Source organism: Peromyscus californicus, unplaced genomic scaffold (genome assembly GCF_007827085.1).
Source record: "Peromyscus californicus insignis strain IS unplaced genomic scaffold, ASM782708v3 Scaffold_22__1_contigs__length_63687245, whole genome shotgun sequence".
NCBI lineage: Eukaryota > Metazoa > Chordata > Mammalia > Rodentia > Cricetidae > Peromyscus > Peromyscus californicus.
In genome coordinates, this window is record NW_026294525.1 from 63,134,001 (window position 1) to 63,145,172 (window position 11,172).

The 11,172-nt window shown below is 49.2% G+C and overlaps 1 protein-coding gene across 1 annotated transcript; it reads left to right on the top strand.

Moving 5' to 3' along the window:
• Positions 1-634: 634 nt before the first annotated feature.
• Cd24 (CD24 molecule) lies at positions 635-5,586 on the top strand. The gene is made up of 2 exons (XM_052751557.1): positions 635-852; positions 3,936-5,586. Exons 1-2 carry the CDS (start codon positions 784-786, stop codon positions 4,095-4,097), a joined length of 231 nt encoding a protein of 76 aa, XP_052607517.1. The 5' UTR covers positions 635-783; the 3' UTR covers positions 4,098-5,586.
• Positions 5,587-11,172: the final 5,586 nt, after the last annotated feature.

Sequence of the window (11,172 nt, forward strand, 5' to 3'; positions counted from 1 at the left end):
AGGTCGGGGTGGATGCCCCCGGGGTAGCCCGGGTGCGCTCCGCTGGAGGCAGGGCTAGAGGAGCTCAAAACACAAAGCAAGCACTAGCCGGGCGAGGGGCGGCCGCCCAGCGGAGCATACTCACGGCTGGGGCCCGGGGTCCCTGCGATCCCTGCCGTGCAGCCGCCTAGGGCCAGCGCGAGGCGGCGCCGGGTCTCCTCGCCAACCCGGTGCGCCACGGCCCAGGGACCTGCCAATCTGCCCAGTTCCCCTTTGCAACGGGCACTTGAGAAACCCCCAGCCCGGAGCTCCGCGCAGCCCGCGCGGCGCCCGCGGCTCCGACTTTTCGTGTTAGGGGGTAAGATGGCAGAGCCCGGGAAACAAAGGAAACTTGGCCCGGGCAGCGTGTGTGGCTCGCGTGCTTGCCCCGGGTCCCGTGTGGGAGTCGTCCGCGCCCTTGCTCGCAGCCCGCCTCGGGGAACCCTAGCTCAGCCAGAACCCGGCGGCGCCCGCCCACCTGCCGCGCGGGCCGCCCCGGGACATCCCAAGTCGCCCCGGGCGGGGTGCAGCGGGCGGCGGAGGGGGCGCCAGAGCTGCGCAGGGGGTGGGAGGGCGGGGAGGCGGCAGGGGAGGAGGAGAGCACGGGTGGGCGGGCGCCGCACGTCACGGCTATTGTGGCTGTCCTGGTATATAAGGTCCCGCCGGCCCGCCGCGCTCCCCACCTTTGCCTGCGCCCGCGCGAGCCGAGCAGATCTCCACGCACCGAGCATCCAGAGAGTCGCGCCGCGCGCCGACGGAGCGGACATGGGCAGAGCGATGGTGGCCAGACTGGGGCTGGGGTTGCTGCTTCTGGCACTGCTCCTACCCACGCAGGTGAGGCCCTGCGCTCGGTGTGGCACTGGGGCCGCGCCCTGGGGGCGTGGGCGTGTGTAGGAGGGATGAAGTCCCTACCTCCCGCCACGCACTGGGGTAGGGAGAGAATTTTGTGTAACTGACTTGGGGAAACCTACGATGTGGATTCCCTCGAGAGAGCGCCCCCCTCCCCTCCCACGGAGGGTCTCCGCTCTCCCAGCGAACCACACAAAGAGAGGAGAGAGGGGACGGTCCCTTTCGGGGAGCGTGGCACACGCCCATCCTCCACCGTCCAAACTGGTTTGGGGATCGCCCAGGAAGCCCTGGCTGTGGCTCTACCTCCCACCGTAGTCCTCAGTCCTGAAGCTTAGTTAGGGACCTCCCAACGCCACAAACTCCCGCAGTGAGACCTCACACCTTCTTCATCCCTGGCCACCTTAGGGGCCCCATCTCAGCCTAGATCCACCAGGGAGGCGGAGCGGCAGGACTTTAGTGTCCCGAGTCTCCGCCAGGCTTTGTCCTAGCCCACCGCTGCTTCCTTTTAGATCTGTCCCGGGTACAGATCTCACCCCCAACACCGAGGGTGGCGCTGCTCTGGCTGCGTTGGCGAGAGGGTGAAGGCGCCGCGCCCAGAACAAGACCTGGAGCTGAGCCTGGGAGACCAGGGCGGGACTCGGAGACGCAGCCAGTGGCTTTCCACGGCCTTCGGTGCGCTCAGGAGTGTCTCTTGGGCTTGGCCCCTGGAAAGTTGGGCGCGCGGGTCATTGGTCCCTAGACATCCAGGCTCCGGGCTCACCTGGGGGAGCAGCCCAAGAGCTTGGAGCGCGCTTCGTCTTCCCCACGGTGGGTAGGGTAACTGTACCCCATTGTCTTCCTGTTGTGGGTTGACTGGGCCCGTGGGCCTTTCTCGCCCGCCCCCCCTCGCCCCCATGGAGGAGGGATTCGGCCTCAAGAAACCCGCTGGTCTCACGCACCCAGATTCCCTTCTCCCCAGTCCGCCTCCCTATCGAAATGTTAACAGGGAGGTTTTGGTTAAGCAAATCCAGGGAGCTTGGTGGAGAAAATTGTTTAATGCCAATTTAATAATTAACATTTAAGAATGTTTGATAGTGTTGGAGAGGACCCGTAGACTTTCAGATTGGTGCACTAGGCTCTTTTTTCTTTGTGTTTTTTTTTCACCTGCTGTGCTAAAAGCTCTTTGTATAAATAAAGAACAGTTACTTTCGGGTGCCCCAGACCGGCTCCCTGTTGTAAACAATTTAGCATATTAATGTTTTCTAAAGTGGCTTTCATAAAGCCACTTCCTGACAGGACAGGCTCTGTCTTACACACAGTAGGCGCCTAGTAAGTATAATTGTCTGGATGAGGATTTTGTTGTGGGCAGTCTACTTTGGATACAATTTGTACATTTCTTTAGTCAATATTTGCTTAATGGCCTTAGGAGTGCAGAACAAAAGGAGCCCGTGCTGATGTAGGAGGGTTTATCTCCGGATCAAGGGGCCGAATGTACATGTGGCTAGGCTCGTTACTTGGTGCCACGTCGGCCTCCCTCCCGCCTGTAATCGGAAGCTCTCGCAAGCCCTGGCAAACCCTCCCTTTCAGTGAGGGCTGAAAACTCGGATCAGCCTTTGTTCCATGACAAAGGAGAGTATCACGTGCCTCGCTGGACTGTGCATTTCGTGGCTCACAAAACCAGCGGTGACTATGCCACTGGCATGCCGGGACAGTAGGGAAAGCCTCGGTTCTTGGCCACAGCGCCGAGCCAGTGACCAGGCAGTGAGCTAGTGAAATTTAACTCCACACTCCCCTGCCTTTTGTGAAGGTAGGATGTTTTAACTGAGGTCCTTTTGCCTTGGAGCAAGGATTCTTCAGTATTTTTGAAATTTAGATGAAAGCAGTCGTTGCTGTTATTACCCTCTGGTGCTTGTGGTCAAACCCAAGGGTCTGCACATGCTGTCGTGTTCTACTAATGCTGTACGTCCCTAGGTGGTTAGCTCCCATTTTTCAATTTAAGATAAATATTGTGGCCAGTTTTGAGAAGGGTTATAATTTCAAGATTTCAAAGGAGCAGATAGGATACCCAATGTGCTTTTAAGTTTCAAATGTTAAGATACTTCCTTAAGGTAATGTTTCCCAGGCTATGTGAAACCAGAAAGACCCTGCACACCAGGGTGGACTGTGACATCACAATCTCTAGTACCACAGATCTCAATCATCCCACAAGTGTACACACACACACACACACACACACACACACACACACACACACACACACATTCCCCAGGTCCCCCATATTACATACAAGGTTTTTTTGTTTGTTTGTTTTTGAGACAAGTCCCACTGAGTAGCCCTGAGTGGCCTGGAATTTGATTTTTAGGCCAGGCAGCCCTCGAACTCAGAGAGAGCCCCCTGCCTCTGCTTCCTCCTGAGAGCTGGGGTTCCAGGTGTGTGTCGTGACTCTAGGCCACACACAGGTTTTGCTTTCTTGAGACAGAGTCTAGCCATAAAATCCAGGCTGACCTTAAGTTCTAGATCTCTGTTTTAAATTCTCTGGTGCTAAGGTTACAGATCTGAGCCACCAATCTGGCTCAACTTTAAAATGTCTTCTTGTCTAGGGGAACAGTGAATCTTGCTTGCAAAGCTAGCAAATCCATATGATGTCAGAAACCAGGTTAAGCCCATCCTTGATTACACTATGCAGAGTTAGAAAGAGTCCTGCTCTTGGCACTGATGTAGTCTGGAGAACTCTTTGTTTTTTGAGACAGGGTCTCCTGTAGCCAAGGCTGGCCTTGGTCTCCTGGTCCTCTGTATTCTCTAGGTATCTAATCTAGATAGGTAGTTTTAGAACTAAAGAGACTCATTTGGTGGGGCCAAGTGAATTCAGAATTTAATGATGTAGCTCAGAGAACAATGGGAAAAGCAATCTTGGGGTGGGCGAGGGACTGGAGGTGCAGTTCAGTGGTGGAGCTAGTGCTTAGCATCCCTAAGACCCTGTGTTTGATTTCTGCTACTGTAGCAACAGAGACTACTGGAGAGTGGAAATGGAGCTAACGGTGGATGATTCTGAAAACTTATCTGTGATTTTCTTTTTTGATGTATTTTAGATCTATTGCAACCAAACATCTGTTGCACCATTTTCAAGTAACCAGACTATCTCTACTGCTCCAAATCCAACTAATGCCACCACCAAAGCAGGTGGCAGTGCCCTGCAGTCAACGGCGGGTCTCCTCGTGATCTCACTTTCTCTTCTACATCTCTACTGTTAGAGACTCGGGCCAAGAAACGTCTCTACTTCCCCATCTTCTAGAGCCACCCCAATGGTAACCACAAGTCCAGTGTGACCCGGAAGAAACAGGTCCACATCAAATCTGCTATTACCACACCTCAACAGAAAACCTTGAGAATTCATGTGAAGGATGTGACAGACGGTGAATGCCAATATTGAATCTGCTAGAGTTTTATGTTCAAGATGAAGAGTGATAACATCTGAAGTTGACATGATTTCCTTGAATGTGACTTAAGAAATGTGGACACTTAAAACTGTAACTTGAAATCAAGCATAGGTTTTATGTAGAGATAAGGATGGGATGTAGGGTAGAGATTGTTTTCATTGGCTCATTCAACCTATATAAGGCCATAACACAGTTAGGTGATATTAAAAGGCTTCTCTGATGCTATTTATGTATATGTTGGAAGGAACTACCAGGTGTTACTTTAAATCCTCAGTGTATTGTTTCATTACTACTAATTTAATATGCTAAACTCTAGTTAAGTTCCACATTGTCGAGCTGTTCTCTTTGGAACTGAGCATTATACCCCCTCCTGTGGCTTTAGGCTTGACATTATATTTGACCTTTATTAGTAATTGACATGTGCCAGGCAAGGATGGATTGGAACCCACCCCCAAATCCAGCCATCACTGAATAAAACGTACTTCAAAAGTCAAATAGTAGGTGTTTTCCATCATCTTTTTTCACTCAACCAGAGTGCCAGATCCCCTTAAGTAAACTGGTTCCAGAGAGCAGAATTACGTTGACCTCCGCCAATGTCAAAATGCTGCTTTTTATTTCTGCATATGTTGAGGGGCTTTCATAATTTAAGATGTGGTCTGTTAGGAAGGCGAAATTATGAATCTTGAAATTCTAAAGGCAAATATGCAAAGGAGCCAAAACCATAAACCTAGCAGTTGGGATGTGAAGATGGAAGATGACTTGCATCGAATTCACAAAGTCTTTTATACAATTTCTGTAAATACTTTTTTTAAAAGAGGAAAACAAAACAATGGATCAGAATAGCCACATTTGGAATACTTTGGTTATCAGTTCATATTTTTAGATAGTTTGACATTGGTCCTGTGCCTGAAAGGGCGTTTGGTTCTGCAGTAAGTTTTTCCAATGCCTTGATACACTCTCATACCTTTTAAAACATAGACATTCCTTGAAAAAAATCTTTTGTTCGCATGGTCACACACTGATGCTTACACATTCTGGGATCTCATATGGCCACAGTAGTCTTGATAACCAGAGTCATTTTCTCCACCTTTAGAAGCCTACCTGGGAACAAGGAGACCTCACAGACCCGAAGCTACTGTGTGTGTGAATGAACACTCCCTCTTGCCTCGTACCTGAATGCTGGACATCCATTTGACTGTATATTGTGTTTGTGTATTTATGCTTTGATTCATAGTAACTTCTCATGTTATGGAATTGATTTGCATTGAACACAAACTGTAAATAAAGAAACAAATGGCTGGAAGAGCAGTCTGTTGATTTTTTTTTTTTTTGTGTGTGTGTGTGTGTGTAACAGTCCTGGCTGTCCTGGAACTCGATTTGTTAACCAGGCTGGCCTCAAACTCACAGAGATCCACCTGGCTCTGCCTCCCGAGTGCTGGGATTAAAGTCGTGCACCACTACTGCCCGGCTGTGTCTGTTGAAATTTTAAGTGTTTTTTGTACAATAATCATCGGTGTTCATGGCTGTTATAAGCCATTGAGGATCTATTTTGATGTTATTCTTTTTTTTTTTTTTTTGAGCTGAGGATCGATCCCAGGGCCTTGTGCTTGCTAGGCAAACGCTCTACCCCTGAGCTAAATCCCCAACCCCTTGATGTTATCTTCTAACTGGAATATTACATGTTTGAAAGCTTAGCTAGCAGCAGGTTTGGCCACAGAATTTCATACCAAAGTTGACTTAATTTTTTGGCGGGGAGACAGGTTCTCACTGTGTTTCTACCTACCCCCTCCACTCCTGCCCCACTCCTTAGCCTGCAAGGCCCTGAGCTCACAGAAATCCACCTGCCCTGCCTCTACCTCCCAAGTGCAGAGAATAAAGGTGTGTGCACCACACCTGGCTCCAAGTTGACTTTTTTTTTTTTTTTTTTTTTTTTTGGTTTTTCGAGACAGGATTTCTCTGTGTAGTTTTGGTGCCTGTTCTGGATCTCGCTCTGTAGACCAGGCTGGCCTCGAACTCACAAAGATCCACCTGGCTCTGCCTCCTGAGTGCTGGGATTAAAGGCGTGCGCCATCGTCGCCCGGCCCCATGTTAACATCTTTAATTAATGTGGCACACCTACTTAATCAACAACTGTTTGAGTGCCAGCTGTGTGCCAAGGTACCCATGGCTGATGAGCGTGGCTGGAGAGCATGCCTTTGAGATGAGAAGGTATGTAAGTGATGATGGCAAGCTGTGTGTTGTCACTCTGAGGACATCAGCAGACCGTGGGTTGAGAAACCACGGTGGCCTTGAACACTGGAACTGACGTCTGAATGACAGATGGTTGTGGGGGCACATCTAATGGGATGAAGAGCGGATTCTGAGTCAGCCCCGCTTTCCCTCACCTGCCTGGGGTCTACGGATGACTCTGCTTCCACCCATCAAATGCATTCCTGAACTCCCACCACCTTCACTGATTCTGGGACTGCCCAGAAAGGGTAGGCTGGAAACTGCTGTCCTTAGATGGACTTCCGTGAGCAACATCAGGTCTGTCCTTTAAGACTTAGATGACCTGGGACACTTTTCAATTGTGTCTACAGATTACTCCATGCAACACGAAGCATACCAGCTTAGTGTTGGAGTAGCTGAAAACTATTGAAAAACATTTATTTTTTTCTTTTCTCTTTTTTCCAATATATCCCAACTGCAGTTCCCCACCCCTCTACACCCCCCTCCCAGCCCTTCCCTCTCCCTCAGATCCGCTCCTCCGTTTCCCTTCAGAAGAGAGCAGGCCTCCCAGGGATGCCAGTCAGCATGGCATAATAAGATATAAGAAGGCTAAGCACACACCCTTCTGTCAGGGTTGGGGAAGGCAACCCAGTAGGAAGAAAAGGGTCCCAAGCACAAGTGAAAGAGTCAGAAGGCCCCACTCCCACTCTTAGGAGGTCTACTCCATCTTGCCACAGATCCTCAAAGCGTGTTTTTTCGGCAGAGGAAGACTAGCCTTTCTGCCTAACAAAGAAGTAGTTTGCTCACAAACAGAAACTTCCCAGAGGAAGGGACACAGTCTTGGTTGTGTTAATTCTCACCTTGCTTTGGTTTTAGTGTTCGCTTTTGTTGTGTTAATTCTGACCTTGCTTTGGTTTCCGTGTTTGCTTTTGTTTTGGAGACTGTCTCATTCTGTACGCAGCCTAAACTAGTCTCAAACTTAGGGTGACCTTGTCTCAATCTCCCGAGCCTTAGAATGGAATTCAGATGCCATCACATACATTTCCTTTGTGTTTTTGCAACAGGGTCTTGCTATGTGACTCAGGCTGGTCTTTTAACTCATTAATTAACCTGGGTTGGCCTTGAACTCGTGATCCTCTGCCTCTGCTTCTTGAGTGCTAGAGTTACAGATGTGTCACCATGCCTGGCTTGTATTCACTCTTACATCCTGTAGCTTAGGTTAGCCGTTACTACAAATTATTAGTAAATCTCAAGTCAACTGAAGACACAAGGGGAGAACATAGACCAGGGGTCACATGGCTGCCGCTGGTATTTATAGCTGCTGTCTTCCTTACCAATCCTGTATTTCCTTTCTGCCAGGAAGCATTTCATCTAGTTGTGGTTCTTCACTGGCAGAGTGACCCAAGCTTTCACTTGAAGTTTGTTGTGGGTGTTGTTAATCACAGGACGTTAATCACAGGACATGGTAGTACTAAGAGAGAAGTCCTAAGATCTTCCCTCCCTCCCTCCCCCTCCCTTCCTGCCTCCCTCCCTCCTTTCTCCCCGCCCCCTTTTCCTCCCTCCCTTCCATTTTCTGAGACAATGTTTCACTTCCCAGGCTCTCTGGGAACTCATGACACTCTTCCCACTCCAGCCTTCCAGGTGGTACAATTACAGGTGTGTGCAACCATGCATGGCTTAAAGGTGTTTTTCAAGCTTATTTCCCCTTAACTTCCACTGTACAGTAGCAGCCTGATTTCTCCTTGGTGATCAGGATCAAGGATGATGGTTAGAACAAGTCCTTTATTCATATTTCGATGCAGAAGTTTGAGGATCCCTAAAAGCCTGGCGGCTGTCTCAACTTTTAGTTCAATAGGATCATTGTCTCCTAGTGAAAGCATCCTCTTCCTTTTCGGCTTTTTTTTCTTTTTATTGTTACTTGCATTTTTGGGGATGGAACCTAGGGCCTCACAGATGCCAGGAAAGTGGCGGGTCACTGGACTGTGCTCCTAGTTCTGTTGGAATCACTCTCTCTTTTAGAATCAAGACCTCTGGATGAGCAGAGCATGAGGTCCTAGACAGGAAGTAAACATTTTGATAATGAATCACTTGGAGTAATAGTGTGCCTATTCCAATTTCATCTTTGACTTGTGGTCCTGTGAGACCTTTTGGAGGAATGGCACCGGATCCAGAGCATGTACAGCTTCCTGGAGGACACAACCCCAGTCCTGAAAGGTACTGCCTCTGCTTGGCATGGTAACAAATTTTCAAAGGAATTTGTTTTCTTCTGTCAGGCCAGCTGCTTCAGGATTATAGGGCATATGACAAGATGAACTAATTCCTGACCATGAGCCCACTGCCACACATCATCACACATCAACGGCAGTGAAGTGGGCACCTTGGTTTGAAGCAGTGCTGTGGGGACACCATGAGAGAGGACAAGGATGGATGGGAGTTTGGTCAGAGCACTGCATGCAGAGAGAGCAAATCCACATCCAGAGTAAGTCTATGTATTCAAGTAAGAACAAGATGCTGTCGCCTCTTCTGCGGTGGAAGTGATTCGACATAATTAGTCTTCCTTAGGTGATGGGCTGGGCAGCCTGCAGGACGGTGTCTGTTAGGGACTGAGTGTTGGCTTTTGCTGAAGCTGAGTGGGTACCCGGCAATGGCTCTGGCCAGGGTAGTCATACAGGACCATGTTTCTGAGCTCCTGACACTTTGGCTACTTTGGTTATGAGCTCATCAGTCAACACCAGAGATGGGTAGTGGAGGAAGCTGTCTGGGCTCCCAAATGGGTTGCCCTACTTTCTTGGCTATTTACATACTTCTGAGGGCACCTTTCAGTGAGCATTCACATGGGACAAAAACATTGTCACATTCTTCTTCCATATCTGTCTCCTTCTCAGGACTTTTTGTCACCATTTTTTTTCTACTCATGTCCCTTCTAAGTCTATTCAGTCAGGTATTTGGCCACAGCCCATGAATCAATGTGGCTTGATATTTCTGGTCATTACTCTTTTCCAAACCAAAATGAACAGCAGGTCTTTTGCCTGTAATTCTGTCCACGGGGGGCATTTCAATCACAAGTGACCATCAGGAATGTCTTAGAGACATTTGCAAAGCTGTAGTTGTCCATGTTTGGGTAAGGCCAGCATATTACACAGAGCCAGTTCGAAGTCTTCTCTGTCTTGGACATCTGATGATAAGGCTGTTGGTACAGGTTGTGAAAGAGGAGGTGATATACTGGAGGAGGGGCCGTGGCCACGTCTTGGCTCTTCACGTAACTTATTGGTGCCTCCAGGGCCTTCTGTGTACGTCTTGACAATGGAATGCGGCTGCTGCCCACAGCTAACAGTATTACCTAGAGGGTGAGACAAGTGTGTGGCTAACTTTCCATTGTCAACTCGACTAGATTTAAAAATCACCATGGAAATATACTTCTGAGTGTGCCTAGGAGAATGTTTCTAGAAAGGCTTGACTGAGGCGAGAAGACCTACTTTGAACCGGGGAATACTATCCCACGGGATTGGGTCTTGGGCTGCATTCAGAGGAGAAAGCTAGCCGAGCAGCAGCATTGCCTGTCTCTGCTTCCTCGCTGTGGATATGGGGTACCCAACTGCCTCAAGCTCCGGATGACAATTCTTCCCAAGCATGGTAGACCATACTCTCAAATTGTGAGGCCAAATGTGCCCTTTCTTAGGTTGCTTTGGTGAGTGCTTCGTCACAGCCATAAATAAAATAACAAATACAGGAAGCCGATAGTGAGAGGGGTGCTGTTGTCGAGACAAACCTGACCATGTGGTCATAGGTCTTCAGAGCTGGTTTGCAGAATATGGAAGAGTTTGGAACTTCGACCTAGAAAAGCCCTCGAATACTGGAGGCAGCGCTTTGTGGGCTGTTTTGGGGAGAGTTTGCAAAACCAGGATGCTAAGGGAAACCCTGGCGGTCCCAGGCCGCTTCTGCCTGTGTTTTGAGAACTAAAAAGTAATTTGCTTAGTGCGGGATCTCAGGACAGGATAGCGCCAGTCTGTCTACCTGTTTCTGTTCACTACCCTTCTGAGGTGAGATAGGGAAACATATGGGACAGGAAGGTATGAAAATGTGCTGTTTGCCTAAGAAAGCTGTTTGAGGTTGTAGACAAGGCAGGTTTGCAGACGGCTGTAATTGTTAAAGAGATTAGCACTATGAAAAAGAAACCTGGTACCTTGTACTGGGACAACAGGGCCAGAGACCGCTCACCGAAAGCCGCAACTTATAAAAATGCAAGTTTATCTGAAAGGAAAGAGACTGAATTATGAATGGGGATAAAGGGGCTCCTGGCCCCAAAATAACCACCCAAGGAATTGCAACCCTTCCCTAGGGTCAGCACACAGAAGTCACTGTAGCTGTGGTCCAAGGGGTCCCATGCCACATCTCCAGCTGGCAGCAGACCTTGGCATGAGAGATGCAGGAGCAGTGGAAGCTTGTGCCAAGGTTTCAGAGAGCAACTGAAGAGAAGCAGTGTGTGGCAGGGTCAGGTTCCCCATCAGGACCTGAGAGGCCAATGAGTGAAGCTATATTGCAGTGGAGACCCCAGGATGTTGGGGATGTCAAGGCCATCAGATGTCCGTCTAGGAAAGCTGTAGGGACTGAATGGAGCTGCCTGGGATTGGGTGGGTGGGGTAGGGGGTGGGGCTGTATGAGTGCTGCAAATAACAGATGT

What these genes read in the sequence shown, in the direction of transcription:
- Cd24 (XM_052751557.1), top strand. Translation starts at nt 784, where the DNA reads ATGGGCAGAGCGATGGTGGCCAGACTGGGGCTGGGGTTGCTGCTTCTG. An exon ending in CACTGCTCCTACCCACGCAG is followed by an intron (nt 853 to 3,935) that starts GTGAGGCCCTGC and finishes GATGTATTTTAG; the next exon opens with ATCTATTGCAACCAAACATC.